Here is a 17,979-nt window from a genome sequence, read left to right as displayed (position 1 = left end):
GTGAGGCAGGTAGGCCAGATTTACTATTTTTTCAGATCTGAAAACTGAGGCTGATAGTAGAGAGAAAGAGAGAGAGAGAGAGAGAGAGAGAGAGAGAGAGAGAGAGAGATTTGGAGACAGCAGTCCTGGATTCAAATTCTGACTCTGTTCCTTATTACTTGAATGACTTCATTTCCCTTCTTCCCCTCCCTAAAACTCAGTTTCCTCCTTTATGAAATGAGAAAAACAATTGATGTAGTACACAATGAAATTAGCCTCAAAGCTCTGGACTTGGTCTTTCCTCTGACATACTTCCCTTTGAAATATCTTCCAACTTCAATCCATCCTCCATTCGACCACTAAAATGATTTTCCTAAAAGAAGGTGGGGATCATGTCAAACATACCCATCCCCCATACCATAAGCTCCAGTGTTTCCCTATTTGCCTTCAGGATCAATACAAAAATGCTGAATTTGACATTCAAAGCCCTTCATAAACTAGTCCCCATCTACCTTTCCAGTCTTCTTACTCCTAAACAGTTAAGTGTTTGATTCACTGACACTAGACTCTTATTCTACAAATACGACATGCTTGCTCTCAGCTCTCAGCATTCTCTCTGGCTGTCCCCCTTGACTGGAACACTCTCCCTCCTCCACTCCAGCTACTAACCTCCCTGGCTTCCTTTAAGTCTCAAGTAAAATCCTACCTCCTACAGGAAGTTTTCTCTAATCCCTCCTAATTCTAGTACTTTCCTTTTTAGATTATTTCCTATTTATCCTGTATAAAGCTTGCTTTGTTTATATTTGTCTGCATGTTGTATCCCCCATTGGATTGTAAACTCCTAGAGAGAAAGGACAGTCTTGTCTCATTTTGTAACATTTAATACAGTGTGTAGTATACAGTGGGTGCTTAAAATTGTTTATCAAATTAAATTCAGTTGAATAATGACTGTGACTCTAAGTAAGTCACTTAACCTCTTGGTGTACCCAGACACATGTAATAAGTTGCAGAAGATATGTTGATTTGCATTAGTCTTAGAGAGAATTCCCTCAAGGAGAGTTTATTAAGGAAATGAAAACATAGGAACAACCCAAGAAGGGGGTGGGTCAGGGAGGAAGAAGACTAGAAGATATCTAAGGTCATTTCAAGCTCTAGCTTTCTGAGGCTCTCTAAAGGCCTCCTTGGTGGAAGTATCTTCCTTCCTTTAGGTGGTTTTGCTGTTCTCTCTAGAATCTGGTTATTAGCCATTTTTGTATCATGGTCCTAGATGGCACAGTGAATATAACACTAATCTTGGAGTCAGAAGGATGAGAGTTCAAATCCAATCTCAGACCCTTGATGCTTACTAGCTGTGTGACCTTAGGCAGGTCACTTAATCCTGATTGCCTCACCTTCAGAGCCATCCCCAGTGGTCCTGGTTCATATTTGACCACTGGACCCAAATGGCTCTGGAGAAGAAAGTGACTGGTGAGTTAGCCCCCCTCCCACCCACTCAAATCCAATTCATGTCCTGTCCTCTCCTGTCCTGTCTTATTATATGGTATCATCTCTCTGATGTCATGTTCTTCAAAAATGAAGGACAAACATAATCATCATGGTTTCCTTTGGCAAACTGGTTAAGTCTTCTTAAGATAATGTTTTCAAAGGCATAAAGTATATAGGCTACCAAAAATTATATTTATATATAGTTATCAAACTTTTTTTTTAAGTTTGTGGACTCTAGGGAATTAGAAAGTAGCAGGGTGGTCAGAACACTGAATTTGTAAATCCAAGAGCTTGTTTCTGAGTCTTAGCTCTGATGATGGGAGGCAACTTTCTCTCTTCCCCAACTTTGAGCCTCAGCTTCCCTCACCTAGAGGAGGGGGAGAGAGAGAATTGGACTAGATTATCTCTAAAGATGCTCCCAGCTCTCAATCCTACATGTGAGATACAACCATTGTTTGGCATTCAGCCATGTGCTGTCCAAGCTAAGAAACTTCTGTCTATGATTTGTCTTGCCTTTCTTCATCGACTCCTTGCGACCATCATTGGCTTGATGCTGCCATCTCTTGGTCACTGCTGGGATTCTTTCATCCTTTACAAATTTCCTAGGATTTAGAAACAGTAGAAGGATGCTAGCCTTGAATTGGTCATCAAGTCAAGTCTTGTCATTTTATAGAGAAGGAGATAACTCCAGAGAGACAATGACTTATTCAAGACCACACTGCCAATAAATGGCAAAGCCAGTCCTAGAACCAAGATATCCTGACATCTAGTCCAGTGTTCCTTTCAATAAGACACCTTGCCTATCCCCTCCCCCCTCCAAGTCATAGGACCATAGATTAGAGATAGAAGGGACTTGAGAGAACATCCAGTTCAACCCCTTCATATTGCAGATGACAAAACTAAGACTCACTTGCTCAGAATCATACAGCTCACATGTGAATGGTTGAGTGATTATTCCTGTATTCTTTGAATATGAGTGATTACTCCTGTACCTTCTATCCTATACTTCTGTCTTTGGGCTCCACCTATCCAACTATTAACTGTGGAAGGTTTTCTAGGGACTTGAATCATGGGTCTTGAGATCTCTCTTAGGGTCATAATGACAATGATGACAGAAAATGCTTAGGCTTGATGGTGTAATTTTTACCTACTAGAAGCTGGACTCAATATAAGCAAGACTTTCTCAATAACTTGAATTGCTGGAAAATGGGATGATTCTACCAAGAAATGTAGGTAATTTATATCACTAGATGATTATTTGTCAGGGACTCAATTCAAAAAACACATATTTGAGGTCATTAATAAATATCAGGGGAATATAGTTTTAAAGGACATTAGAGGACATCCAGTTCAACTCTTTCATTTTACAGATAAGGAACTTGAGGCTAATAGAAGTTAGTCACACAGCTCATAGTAACTGAGGATGGATGGGAGAATCCTGGCTTTAGTTCATCCTTTTTTCCCTTTTTTTGTTAAAGATTTTATTTATTTTGATTTTTACAATTTCTCCTCTAATCTTACTTCCCTCCCCCTACCCCCCCCCACAGAAAGCATTGTTTCCATGTTGTACATTTATCCAAATTGAGTGTGATGAGAGAGAAATCATATCCTTCAGGAAGAAACAGAAAGTATAAGAGATAGCAAGATCAGACAATAAGATATCAGATTTTTTTTCTAAATTAAAGGAAATAGTCCTTAGTCTTTGTTCATACTCCATGGTTCTTTATCTGGATACAGGTGGTATTCTCTATTGTAGACAGCCCAAAATTGTCCCTGATTATTGCAGTGATGGAATGAGGGAGTCCATCAAGGTTGATCATCACCCCCATACTGCTGTTAGGGTGTACAGTGTTTTTCTGGTTCTGCTCATCTCACTCAGCATCAGTTCATGCAAATCCCTCCAGGCTTCCCTGAATTCCCCCATCCCTCCTGGTTTCTAATAGAACAAAAGTGTTCCATGACATACATGTGCCACATTTTGCTAAGCCATTCCCCAACTGAAGGACATTATTCTTTGCCACCACAAACAGGGCTGCTATGAATATTTTGGTACAAATGATGTTTTTACCCTTTTTCCTCATTTCTTCAGGGTATAGTAGGTCATTCTTTTTACATAAAATAATCACACATTTCTGGAATGTTGAAAATAATGGCAAAGTATAAATTGAGGGGGGAAAAAGAGATGAGGATTTTAATGTTTTAATATGGAAAAATAAATTAATCAAAATCAATAAATACTTGTGATAGAACATTTTCTTTTCTTTTTAAAATGTATTTATTTTTGAATTTTACAATTTTTTCCCCAGATCTCATTTCCCTCCCCTACCCCCCAACAGAAGGCAGTCTGTTAGTCTTTATGTTGTTTCCATGCTATACATTGATCTAAATTGAATGTGATAAGAGAGAAATCATATCCTTAAGAAAAAAATAAAATATAGGAGATAGCAAGATTATATAATAAGATAATATGTTTTTTTTTAAATTAAAGGTAATAGTCATTGGTCTTTGCTCAAACTCCACAATTCTTTCTCTGGGTACAGATGATATTCTTCATCATAGATACCCCCAAATTGTCCCTAATTGTTGCAACTTATGAAATGAGCAAGTCCATTAAGGTTGATTATCATCCCCATGTTGCTGTTAGGGTGTACAGTGTTCTTCTGGTTCTGCTCATCTAGCTCAGCATCATTTCATGCAAATCCCTCCAGTCTTGATAGAACATTTTCTATGAAGGATCTAAGGGCAGAAGGAGACAGTTTCATGGGAAGGCAGAATAAACAGCTGAAAAGGAAGTCAAGTTGACTTGGTGATAAGTTCACTAGATTTTGGACCTTCTCTTCTAAAGTTACTTTTTTTTTCTCCATATCCTATAGGTCAACACCTATGTGTAAGTACCTCAAGGGTAGGAACTGTTTTTGTGCTTTTTGTCTTTTTTCAAATCTCTTGAACTTAGCTATATGCCTGGAACATTTTTCTTAGTTGATTGAGCTGAGAGAGCTGAATTTAAGTCTCAATCCTGATATTTACTAGTTGTGGAACCATGAAAAACCCACTTCAACTTCACTGAACCTTACTTTCATTTATCTATCAAAAACAAATGCAAAAAAAAAGATCAGTTCTGTTATTTCATTGGTAATTGCTATTCTTTCCTTTTTAAAAAAAGGGTAACAAGTGGCAGTATTGTATAGTGGACAGAGAACTGAATTTGGAATCATATCCAACGAAACTCCAGAAGTCAAAGAGTAATGATGATAACTGTATTACAAATGACACAGGATTATTGTAAGAACAAATGCTTTAGAAAGAGAAAGACAATATAGTCAATGTTTATGAATTAAGCTCTGAAAATGAATGATTCATTCAACAAAAATCATGAGTGTTTCCTCTATGCTTAGATTATTCAAGGATACAAAAATAAATTGAACAATGTTCCTGTGCCCTCAAAAGGGTTACAGTCTAAGACCAGATGAAGTTTAAGAGTTAATCTTTTTTGTGTGTCTTGGATCCCTTTGGCTGTCTGGTGAATATATTCTTTTCAGGATAAATGTTTTTAACGTGCCAAAAATATAGGGATCCAACTATATTGAAGTATAGTTATCAAAATATTTTATACGGCCTCAGAAACCCCAGGTTAAGAACCCATGATCTAAAGGAAGACAAGTACATAATTAACTAAAATACAAATGGAGGTGTGTTAAGTATTTCATGGGAATGGATAAAGAGTTAAGAAATTCCAGAGAACAGAAGGACCATTCTCCCTAATAGAGAAATCTGGGATGGCATCATGGAAAATTAGGTATTTTACCTAGTCCACAAAGAAATGAATAGGATTTCAATGAGATGGAGGACAGTAATTCAGATATAGTGAATAACAGAAGCAAAGATCTAGAGGAAAAAGTGAAGGAGGCTTTTTTTTGAGTATTGTAAGATTTTCAAATACCCGTCATCTCATTGATTTGTATGTTCCCGTCAAAGATGCAAACTACAGCTCAACCATTCTGTTTCTTCTTATTTTACTGCTTTTATTGTTCTCCCAAATATTAGCCATAAGGTGTTCAACAATATGTTTTCCTCATTTTCTTCTGACATGGAAAGAATACCAGTTGATGTACTTGATCTGTCTACCCCTCATTCTTTCCACATGAACAATCTATATTACTTTCCTAGCATAAGTTTCACTAGTATCTTTTATAGCTGTTCTTCAAAGTTCCTCATTGTTATATGGGGCACCCTGCTCACACTCTCTAGGAAACTCTCCAATGTCCTTTATCCAATATTCATTTTCACCTCTTCAGAAGCTATTGTTTTCCAGGACTTGAAATCATACAACAGATAAAACTGGGAAAATAGCTTAGAACCAAATTGTTGAAGGGCTTTGAATGTCAAGCTAAGGAGTATGAATTTTTCTGGATAGGCAGTGAAACCATTGGAGATTTTGGTTCAGGGCAGTAAATAGCCAGACCTGTGCTTTAAGAAGATGATTTTGGCAAGCTTATGTATAGATTGGAAGGGAAAGAGACCAGAGGTAGGCCATTAGTTGAAGTTATTAGTCTAAATAGAGGTAATGAGAGTTTGAACTAGGGTAGCAGAAATGGGATTAATAAAGAAGAAATGGCCACCAATTATATGGCAGAGATAGAATCAACAGGATTTGACCACTAATTGTTGGGGTGGGTGGGTAGGGGGATGGTACAGAAGGAGAAGGAGAGGTCAAGATGGCATTGAAGATTCCAGTCTGGCTGACTGTCTATAAGAATGGTGATCTCATTATCAGAAATAGAGAAATCTTAAAGAAGAAATAGGGTAGATGGAGAAAGAGAAAGATAAAACTTTTGATAGATTTTCATTTAATTTGATCAGTGCAATGACCAATTATGTCTTCAGAGGACTCAGAGTCCTTCTCACAGAAAGATGGTAGACTATAGGTGTAGAATGAAGTCTACATTGTCAGACGTGGCCAGTGTGATTTTTTTGTTTTGTCAGGATTTTTGCTATTTTTTGCTAAACTGTACTTAGTTACAAGAGAAGATTCTATTGGGAGTGGAGAGAGTTGTTGGGAAATGATAACAAAGTTTAAAAAGGGCATAAATAAAATCATTTTTAAAAGTTAAGTTCTATTTGTCCAACAAGGACATATTAAATTTGAGATGCTGGTAAGACCCTCAAGGAGAGATATCCTGAAAGAAGATGGACTAGAGTTAGGGCTGGAAAGACAGCTTTGGAAGTAATTTATATAGCACCAATAATCAAAGCAGTGGGGATAGATGAGACTGCCAAGGGAAAAGAAAGAGAAAATACTATAGAAGGTCAAGAAAGGGAAAAATAAACAATGGACAGAAGTACTTACAGATGCTTCATGGAGGAGGTGAGATCTAAGTAAAGACATAAAAATGGATAATGTTTGGAATGGTAGGGAAGAAGGAAAAGGTAATCCAAGGACACAAAAGATGCAAAGGCAGAAATGAGTATTATATGATTAAGGGACAATAAAGTGAGCCTGGGCTGATTATAACTGAGGGTTCACATTAGGGAAAAGTGGGAGGCAAAGTTGAATAACAAGAGTAGGGACATATTGGGAAGGAATGAGAGCAGGGAATATATTGTGAAGGGGTTTGGACTTGATCCCATAAACAAGCCAACCAAAGTGGTTTTTATGAGCTCATATCATCTCAAGGAACCAAAGAGCCTTCCCCTAAATTATCCCAGCCCCCTCCTCCCTGTGAACTTGGTCATCAGCCCAAAAGATGTGGCTGATGGCCAAGAACTTCCCTCTAGCCACCCCCACACCACCGCCTACAGAGAACATACTTTTCCCAGGATTTTGCTCAATGCCACCAGCTACTCCCATAGTTACTTACTCATGGTGACCACAAAATCATAGGATACTGAACCCAGAAGAGTTCTTTAAGTTCTCTGAATTACCCTAGAGACAAACATAGTGGTGGTGGAGTGTAAATAGAACTGGAGTTCAAGTCAAAAGAGAACTGGGTTCAAATCTAGTCTCACAAGAAGTGTGAACAAGATGTCCCTTAACTTCTCTGAGTCTCACTCTTATCATAGTGAAATGGGGATAAGAATAAGAATATATATATATATATATATATATATATATATATATATATATATATACATATCCTGCCTCATAGGGCTATTATGAGACTGAAATGAGATGATAGATGTACAATGTTTGGCAAATCCTAAAAGATCTTGGTACAGGGACTTTAGGTGATGCAGTGAATAGAGCACTGGTCCTGGAGTCAGGAGGACCTGAGTTCAAATCCTGACTTAGACACTTAATGATTGCCTAGCTGTGTAACCTTGGGCAAGTCACTTAGCCCCATTGCCAAAAATAAATAAAAAATTTTTAAAAAGATCTTGGTACAGTAAAAAGAACCCTGGCTTTGCTAGCAGAAAAATGAGAATTTACATTCTTAGAAGTGGATAAAGTTCTGGGCCTGGAAATAAGGAAGACTCATCTTCCTGAGTTCAAGTCCACGTTCAGACATTTACTGACTGTGTGTCCTTTTGCCCCAGTTTCCTCATCTGTAAGATGACCTGGAGAAATAAAGGGCAAACTGCTCCAGTTTCTTTGCTAAGAAAACCCCAAATTGGGGGGGGGGGGTCACAAAGAATCGATATAAGCGAACAGCAGTAAAATCTAAGGTTTACTTCCTCTGTGACCATGGACAATTTACATAACATCTCTACAGCCTTAATTTTCTTATCTGTATAATAAGAGGGTTGTACTACATTACTCTGGGGTCTCTTTTGATACCAAATCTATTATCATCTATTCCAATACCATCATTTTACAAATGAGCTAGTTGACAAGAATTTATTAGGCATCTAGCACAGTGCTAAATTCAGAAAGAAAACAGAGATATAATCCCTGCCCTCAAGGAGTTTACATTCTATTGTAGGAAAATAATACATAAAAGGAAGCTGAAAAGGCACCTAAGAAGGTGGGAGGGGGGTGGCTCTTCCCTTCCTTCCCAGGGACAGCAGGAGTAGAAGTCCAGAATCTACAGCCTGGCATGGAATATCATCATTTTACAAATGAGGAAACTAAAGTTTAGAGATTTGTGAGACACCAAAGTGTCTCACACCAAAGCTGTCTCACCACCAAAGGTGAGACAGATACTAAGTGGCAAAGGCAGGATTCAAATCCAAAGACCTATTTGCCAAAGTTCTGCCAGCTAACAAGTAGCAGAATTCAGGTCTTCTGGTCCCTTGGGTTCTTTTTTGACACACCACACCACACTTCATCTGAGCTGGAAAGTGTTACAGACTCTAGCTCTACAGCATCCCATTCGAAAAAGAGGGAACTAATGTGTTTGGTGTTGGAGGCAGGGAGGCGGCAGAGATTATGCTCTTGGGGCCTCTGTGCTCCAGGGCTGTGGGAAAAGACTGACCACCCCCACTGGAGCCCATGGAGGCAGAGCCAGAGGGAGAGCCCTGGCCCAGGAATGTGCTGACAGCAGCAGGGGCTGCTGCGGCACTTTAATCCCTAATCCACTGTCAACAGTCCAGGCTTTGTAACACAACTGATCAGAATTGGCCGGAGTAGGCAGTTGGAAATGTGGCCAAGCTAGAATCAGCCAGGCCCTGGGAAGGGGCAGGGGGGACAGGAAGAAGGGAATCAGGATGCTCATATTTAATATTTGCATAAGAATTTGAAGCTCCAGGGTTTCTCTCATTAAATATGTCATTTTGGGAGGCCTGGACTCTTTGCTTATGTTACTGATACTGGGACTGGCATCCTAATTTTCTTCCAAATAAAAGAATTTAAAATTGAAGGGAGGGCAGGGGAGAGAGATTTTTGTGGTTATTTGTATGTATGTTCCATCCATTCTTCTAAATTATAAGGTAGAAACTAAGCCTTGCTCATCATTCTCTTTGGCTTCTTGAACGGAATTGGGGGGGGGGGCTACCTTAAGATACCTTAAGGTATCAGCTGCATTCCTCAAACACCCTGTCTTTTTTGACCTGTGGCACTGTTAGGTGGCATCTGAGGCAGCATTTCCCAAAAGCAGAATTACCCTGGGAATTAGATGGGGAAGCAAGGCGGGGTCAGGCGTTCCCATGGGGGTGGCTACCCCTTGGTCCTCCTCCAATTGCTGTAGGCTGCCTATATCAACAGCCAGGCACCTCCCAATCTCATCTACGGGAAACCTTCTACTACAGGGAAGATGGCTGTGCAGGTGAGGGCCGGGTCCCCAAGCTCCTAAGAATTAAATAATTTTAACTACAAGATGATCCCTCTCACCTCCCGGCTCCCCATTAGGTTCTGAGCTATACTAGCTGTGTGTGTATGTGTGCGCCAGTATTTGTAGAGAGGCAAAGTGGTATCTCTTAAAAAGAGCTGAATTTGAAGTTTGATTAAAAAACATTTTTGCCTTACTCCTTGTGTGACCTTGAGCAAGTCATTTCTTTCAATTTATCGGTAAAATGGAAATTACTTGCCCTACTTAACCCTCATGAAGTTGTGAGTGAAGAGTGAATGAGAGAATATATCTATCTCTATCTCCATCTCTGTCTCTATCTCTGTCTATTTATCTATCTGTCTGTCTATCTTATTTATCATCTTTCTATATCTATCCATCCATCTATCTATCCGTCTGTATTCTATCTTATCTATCCTCTCTCTCCCTGTCTCTCTCAGTCTCTCTCTCTCAGTGTGTCTCTCTCTCTGTCTCTCTGTCTGTCTGTCTGTCTGTCTCTCTGTCTCTGTCTCTGTCTCTGTCTCTCTGTCTCTCTCTCTCTCTCTCTCTCTCTCTCTCTCTCTCTCTCTCTCGGAAGTGATTTACCACTATACAGGCCTCTGTACACGCTTGTCTGTCTTCTGTCAGATGAGAGGTGCCAAGGCTGGGAGACTCTCCCGGACAGCCCGGAGCTGGCGGAGGGACCAAAGGGCGGGCTCGGAAGCCGCCTTCGGGGCTGGCATTTAGGCACTCGCGTGCCTGGTGGCCCCCGCCGCCCGCGGGCAGCTGTGAGAGGCAGGCGGGGCAGCGTTTGGTCCTGGCCCCGGGCTGCGGCTGGAGCCGGAGCGTGGGAAAGGAGGCGGGGGCGAGGGGCCCCGGCTGGAGCAGGGAGCCAAGGAGGGGGGCCCGGGCCGCGGCTCGGGCGTCCGGGCGGACCCTAACCCTCGGGGAGGGCAACAGCGAGCCGGGGGGCCAGGGCGCCGCCTCCTTTGACCCCGGGCTGCAAGCTGGGCGCTCTCCTGGTCGTGGCCCCGGCTTTCTCCTCAGGCCCAGAGCCCCACAGCTTCTCAGCCTGGCCAGCTCTCACCCCCCACCCCGCCCCCGCCCCCCGCCGCGTGAGAACCCGAGGCCGACGCCCGGCCCGTCATTCGCAGGCCGGCGCTAAAATTGGCGGACATCTGCCCGGCCGGCCCTCCGCGCGGGAGCGGGGCCTGGGCCGTTTGGCCACGCCGGCCCCTGCCCCCTCCGCCCCCCCCCCCCCACTCCTGTCACTCACGCTGGGAAGATGCTGCAGCGGTGAAGGAGAGGAGAGCTGGGGGGGGGGGGGGGCTGGGAGAGGGAGGGGCGGATGGGGTGTCCCGGGAAGCCCAGGGCGGTGTGCCAGTGGGGGCCAGTGGGTGCGTGTGCCTTTGGGGTGTGACTGCGTCTGGGCTGCGGGGGCCGTGTGTCTGCATAGCTATTTGCAAACGGATGTTGGGTGAGAGGGAGATGAAAATGGGTCATAGCAATAATAATGTGGTTTCCTAGGCGATTCACCCATGCAGATCGAAACCAGTGCATCACTTAAGGTTTGAAGGGAGCTTTCTCAGGCTCAGATGAAGTCCATGACTTGCTGAGGCTAACGTGATTGATGAATTGATTGGTACTTGTAGAGCCATTTTATCCTTTACAGAGCACACCCGTAATAGCTCCTCATTTTGATTTAAAGCTTTCTTAACCGTTTCCATCATTACTGGTGTGTAATGTTGGTTGACATGTGTATTATTATCCTTGATTCACATAAATGAGATAAATGAGGACCTGAAGGCTCAAAGGTTAAGTGTTATTCATGAGTACCCAGAATCCAGGTATGCCTAAGGGTTAGTGTTTTTTCCCAGACTATTCCAATACCAGGGGCTTGGGAAAAGAATCAAAATAGAAATGAGCAATGAAGGCTCTTTAAAAACTTTTAAAGCCCTATATTATTATTCAACAAGTAATAAATAATTTAATTTAGAAATTAAAATTTAAATATGACAATACATTCAAATAATAAATACACTTTAAAAATCGTCTGCAGCAATTCTGTGAGGTAGGTTAAGTATCATTATACCTATTCTGTAGTTGGGGGAAACTGAAGCCTGGTGAGGACTAGCGATGGAGAAAAGTAGGGTTGTGAAGAGAGTACATGACAAAGTTGGGAAAGTGACTTCATTTTCATATGATCAGCAAAACATAGATCCTTTTGGGGAGGAAAGTTGTGACCTAGTAGACAATCTTCTGGCAACAGATCTTTCTACTCTTTATTAGTCTAGTCTTTCAATAAGAGGAGGTCATCTGAGACCAGCTCCAGTTGTCTTGATCTTTTTTTTTGCAAGGCAATGGGGTTAAGTGACTTGCCCAAGGTCACACAACTAGGTAATTATTAAGTGTATGAGGTTGGATTTAAATTCAAGTCCTCCTGACTCCAAGGCCCATGCTCTACCCTTTCTGCACCCAACTACCTCCTACTTGTCTTGATCTATATCTGGTCACTGCACCCAGATGGCTGCCTCAGCCCTGCCTCACTTAAATCCAATTCATTTGGATTTCATTCTCCTGATGTCATGGTCCTCTTGCTGAATAACTGACAATAACATCATTGACAAAAGCAATGGTAGTGCCCACTAGAATTTGTGCTCCACTGGCAGAATCTTCAAGAACCTGAGTCATTTTCAAGCCATGGTGAGAAATTGGAAGAGGACTTTAGTGGAAGCAGGCATGCACACATACCCACGTAAATATAATACAAGGCAGAACAAGATGTTTGTTATATATCCAATGCAAACAAAAGATGTACCCTTAAAAATGTCTGTTGAATGAATGAATGAATGAATGGAGGCCTTTGCCACTTGCCCCACTTGTCTGATCCTAATCCAATAAAGTTACTTTGCAACTTCTCTTTATGTGTGCAGACTTCCCCATCAGAATGTAAGCTTTTTTTTTTTAAGAATGTAAGCTTCTAGGGGGCGGCTAGGTGGCGCAGTGGATAAAGCACCGGCCCTGGAGTCAGGAGTACCTGGGTTCAAAGCCGGTCTCAGACATTTAATAATTACCTAGCTGTGTGACCTTGGGCAAGCCACTTAACCCCGTTTGCCTTGCAAAAACCTAAAAAAAAAAAAAAGAATGTAAGCTTTTTAAGAGCAGAAGTTGTTGTTTTTGTCTTTCTTTCCAATCTAACTCTTACCACTAACAGATGCCTATTGATTGTTGATACATTGATTAGAGAATGAAAAAGAGGATCCCCATTTCTACTTCAGCATTTCCCCCATTCTCTTTCCATTCACAGTTTGAAGCCTTTTGCTCAGGGGGCCTGGTGCCTGGCTGGAGTCTGATTGTCCAGGGTCAATCCAACTCCAAAGATGATGAGTAAGATAAATTTCTTTCCTCATGCCTTTCCCTTCTACTTCCCAGATAATGTCTGAGAGAAAATGGAGGATAATGGCAGGGTGCCACTGCAGATTGATGTTGTCTTTGGAAGAACCTCAGATATACCTTTGGACAACTGAATCTAGGATGGGGGCAGGGGAGGGAATAGGGTCAAATGCCTGCCATTTTTGTAGTTTTCTTTTTTCTCTTAAAGGTTTGAAATAAACTTCCTCTCTGAGGAAGGTGACATTGCTTTCCACCTGAAACCTCGATTCTCCAATGGCACCTTAGTCTGCAACTCTTTCCAGGGCAATCGTTGGGGCAAAGAGGAAATTTACAATGTCTTCCCTCTGGAGCTAAAGGAACTGTTTGAGGTAAAAAATTGGCTCAAATCTCCCTGACAAGCAGAATGGGATTTGAAAAAGACAAAGTTGGTTTTTCAGAGAGTTAACAGTTCCCTTCAAAATCTCACTGAATATATATGACTGAGCAGGAGGGGAGCTCAGAGACAGACTTTAAGGTAGGAAAATAGTAAAAATCCCTTGAATTCATGTAGCACCTTCCCATTTATAACCCACTTTCCCCTTAAAACCCGTAAAGTGGGTGGTACAACAATTATCCATTCCCAGATAAGGAGACCTCATGAAGCTCAATGTGTTAAAGTAATTTTCCCACACTCATACCACTTGGTAAGTGGAAGAATCAGAAATACAACCTAAGCCCAGCACATTCCCCCCCCCCCCAATATCATGCTCTACTCTCTAGTTATCTAAAGTATACATAGTAGAAAGATACTGTTATAGTGTCATATAGTGCTTGGAAGTCTTATCTTCTTCCTCTTCAAATCTTAGAGGCCATTTTTTTCTTCTGACCTCCTAATACTAGAAAGACTTTTATCTCAGTATATATAATTAATGGAATCTCTCCTCCTATCTTGGTAGGTAAAACTGACATCTGTCTCTAAGTGCCCAAATTGAAGGTAATTAATTAGGTGAAGTTAGCCTGGGAAGATTTCAAGGGTGTTTATGTGCTAATGGATGGGAGATCTGAAGGTTTGGCCACCTTCTCAAGGTTGATTTCTGTCTTGTCCTCCACCCTGGGTTCAGTCCCTTGACCTCTTGGTGTATAAGTGTCTGAGACCATTTTTGAACTCAGATCTTCCTGACTCTGTGACTGTACCACCTACCACTGAAGCACTAGGAATACAAAGAAGTAAAAGTCATCTTTTCTTCTAATGTCATTTTGTTATTATTTTGGTTGGGATCTGTGATTTTTTTTTATTGGTATAAGGTACTCCTCCTTAAATCCTTCTCCCCAGAAAATCCATCTCCTGATGCAGATTGCCAACTGCTTTTCAATTTGTAGTTTTAGAGACTTCTCTGGGGCAGTATTCATCGGAGGCAGAATTTGAACTCAAATCTTTTAGACTCCACAGAACCTTATCTATCCTCTAATCACCTACCTGGGGAAAGGTAGCATTTGTTTATGCATGCATTTATTCAACTAGTATTTTTAAAACCCCAAACTGAGCTCCAAAGCACAAATCAGTAGCAGGTCACTAAGAGGTTAGATTGTTTAGGTAGGAACAGGACAAACAATGCTTTTGTGCACTCATTTGCTTGTCTTTCAGATTGAAATCTTTTCAGATTCAGAGTATTTTCATGTCTTCATTCAAGAGAACAAGGTGGCACAGTATGAGCACCGCCAGAAACCGCTAGCCTCTATCACCAAAGTGCAAGTGCTGAATGACCTTAGAATCCCTCTAGTGGAACTTTCCAAGAAGCGCCTTTATCTGGGGTAAAGTAAACCAATAGTTATCCCAATCATCAGGGTAGAGCAGTCTTGGGTTCATAGACCTAGAACTTGGGAGAGGGGAGGCTTAGAGGTCAACTAGTCTGACCTACATCACCTTACAGATGAGGAAGCCAAGAGGGTTTTAAGTGGATTGGACCAAGGTCACATAGGTAGCAAAGCTAGGATTTGAATGGCATTCTTTCCACTGGGCTGCCCCACCTCCCTATATCCAAGATGGGCTTTGCCCTCAGGTCAGGTACATACTCTTTCCATTATATAACATATCAGATCTATTAGGAATCTCTTGAAGTTCCATCTAGCTCTGGGAGAGCATTTGAATGATCCTGGATCGTGTGCCATTAATTTGTGGTATTAGCCACACCAGCATCAATACCAGTTCAGCAGCACAGTCATCATAATCCCTGACTTTTATAGCATCCAAAGTACTAAGCCTTGACAAACATAATAATGATTTTGTTGTTTGTTGTTCCGTTGTTTTCCATTGGCTCTTCATGACCTGTTTGCGGTTTTCTTGGCAGAGATACTAGAGTGGTTTGCCATTACCTTCTCATTTTAGAGATGAGAAAACTGAGACAAACAGGATTAAGTGACATGCCCAGAGTCACACAGTTAGCAAGTATCTGAAACTGTATTTGAACTCAGAAGATGAGTCTCCTTGACTCCAGGCCTGAGCTGTCCTATAATAATAGCTAACATTCAAATGGTGAATGCTATGTGCCAGACACTTTAAAATTATTTTGTATATGATCCTCATGTACATGTTGATTATGTATATTATTTTATATATCATCCTCACAACTCTGAGAAGTGGGTGAGGAAATTGAAGCAGAGGCTACCATGAGTCACACAATCAGTAAAATGTTTATGGTTGAATTTGAACTCAGGTCTTCTTGACCCCAGGATTATCACTCTATCGATTTAGCTGCCTCTAGGCTTTACATAGCACTTTCCATTTTACACAGTATTATCACATATCTCATTGACTCCTTACAACAACCCATTGAAAAAGACAGTGTCTGGAGGGCGAGGGGAGAGTGTCATTACCCTTATCTTACAGATAAGTAAACTGAGGCCCCGAGAGACTAAGCTGTATGTGTTATTTGCCCAAGATCAAATATCTAGTAAAGACTAGGATTGGGGCTTCCTGAGCTAGCCCATTGCTCTTTGAGCTCTCTCAACTCCCATCTATTCAGACCCCTTTAGGTCTAAGCATGCCTACTTTTCTCCAATGCCCCTTTCTTTGGGAATCTATGAAGATAGTATGATTGATTGTAAAGTTTATATCTTTTGACATCCACAGAGATGGAAGGCTCTGACCTGCTGCTGATGCAAATCCTTGGTTTTGGAAGGAGATTCAAGCCCTTGCCTGGACCTCCTGAACATGCTTGAAAGATTGCCTAGGAAGCTGGGCAGCAGTGGTGCCCACCAGAGACAGATGTGTGGGTGTGTTTGTGTGTATTTTTCTTGCCAGGAGAAGCATTGTTTTTGCCAATGGCAATTTTGCCATTGACTTCACCAATAAAAACTGAAACAACTCCTGGGAAAGTGGATGGTGAGTTGTGTTGGGGTGGGGGAGGGCAGAGGAAGGGTGGGGATGGTCAGCTGGGTGAGGAATTCAACTCCTTGGAGCCTTTGATCCTCACTCTCTTAGAATCCAGCTCCTGCCTTGTTTGGTGTTTTTTTTTTTTAACTCTGCCTTGGGGGATGGAAGTCAAAATGACCTGAGCCCTGGGAAACACTGCCTGGTCACCAGATCTCCTGGGAAAAGGTCTATCTAGCCCATTATTCAAACATTTATGGACCCCTCACTTTACAGAAGAGCTACATTGCTGAACATTTGGAAGAGATGAACCTCTTCTTTAATGTTCACAAACTTTCCACATGTATGGTTTTATTATATGAGCCTAATGCCATAATGCCTAATCTCTGTGAGAAATATAGAACAAGAATTATTATTCCCATTTTACCAATAAGAAAATTGAATCTCAGGGAGATAAAATGATTTGGTGAGGGTCTCAAAGAGCCAGAGCTAAATTCCTATCATATGACTCCAAATCCTGTGTAACTGTTTGCTAATTTGCTACAAATATGTACCAGTAAATACATACTACCAAACATACTTTATCTTTAATGACCCAGGCTACTAGCACATAGAAATATAGATTTAGAGCTAAGAAACTAAGACAAGAAACAATAAAGATATATATATGTGTGTGTGTGTGTGTGTGTGTGTGTGTGTACAATCATAAAAAACATTATTTCCATATTAGTCATGTGAAAGAAGAAACAGACCAAAAGGAAAAAAACTGAAAAAAATCAAGTGAAAAATAGTATTCTTTGATCTGAAGTCAGACTACATCAATTTTTCTTCTGGACTTGGATAACATTTTTCATATCTCATTCTTTTTAATATCAATTCTTAATAGCTTCAGTTTCAACCTTGAAAAATTTCTCCCCTTGCCAAAAAAATTGGGGATTGTTCCTTGAAGTCCCAGATGTGTCCATTGAGTACAATGAAATTTTAGAAAAAAGTGTGACAATTGAAAACAATACTAAAGATTACAAGTGAAATCGGAGAGGTGTTAAATGTCAGATAAATGGAAAAGACAATAAATGCTTACAGTATTCAGATGAAGTTAGGAAATGAAACAGAAAAGATGGAACTTGAACTGCACCTCAAGGATGAGTAAAAGTTGGATAGATAGGAAGTAGGTGGGAGTGAGAAAGACAATATCTACCTCTTTATCTTTAGGATAAAATACAAACTCCTCAGCTTGGCATTTAGAGTCCCTCAATGTATGGCTTCTAGTCTACTTTGATGGCTGAAATACCTTTTATAATAGTTGTTCATTTCTCATTTTTGAAGATCAATGACATCATAGATAATGTTTTGACTTATTCATGATTTAAGTAAGGCAGAATTGTACAAAATCATCAACTTGACTATTTCCTGAGTCATCAAAGTATAGCAGCTGAACAAAATCAGGACAACTGCCAATGACCTGGAATGTGTTTGGGATGCAGTATTCCATCTTTCATTTAGGTGCCTTTGCACAAACTATCCATCATGTCTCAAATACACTCCTCACTTTCAACCATTAAAATTGCTAAC

General features: G+C 40.9%; 1 protein-coding gene across 1 annotated transcript; it reads left to right on the top strand.

Moving 5' to 3' along the window:
• The first annotated feature begins 12,912 nt into the window (after positions 1-12,912).
• On the top strand, positions 12,913-16,332 carry GRIFIN (galectin-related inter-fiber protein). Its single transcript, XM_074201920.1, has 4 exons — positions 12,913-13,052; positions 13,267-13,426; positions 14,683-14,849; positions 16,168-16,332. Exons 1-4 carry the CDS (start codon positions 12,913-12,915, stop codon positions 16,181-16,183), a joined length of 483 nt encoding a protein of 160 aa, XP_074058021.1. The 3' UTR covers positions 16,184-16,332.
• Positions 16,333-17,979: the final 1,647 nt, after the last annotated feature.

The sequence above is a fragment of the Macrotis lagotis genome, chromosome X, assembly GCF_037893015.1.
Source record: "Macrotis lagotis isolate mMagLag1 chromosome X, bilby.v1.9.chrom.fasta, whole genome shotgun sequence".
Taxonomy (NCBI): Eukaryota; Metazoa; Chordata; class Mammalia; order Peramelemorphia; family Peramelidae; genus Macrotis; species Macrotis lagotis.
Note: the sequence above shows the minus strand (reverse complement) of the source record. Positions and strands in the feature narration are given on the sequence as shown.

Bases quoted from the DNA above. Each gene is read 5' to 3' on its own strand.
- GRIFIN (XM_074201920.1), top strand. From the start codon at position 12,913: ATGAAAAAGAGGATCCCCATTTCTACTTCAGCATTTCCCCCATTCTCT. The intron at 13,053-13,266 runs GTAAGATAAATT...TTTCTCTTAAAG, and splicing joins TCCAACTCCAAAGATGATGA to GTTTGAAATAAACTTCCTCT. The intron at 13,427-14,682 runs GTAAAAAATTGG...CTTGTCTTTCAG, and splicing joins AGCTAAAGGAACTGTTTGAG to ATTGAAATCTTTTCAGATTC.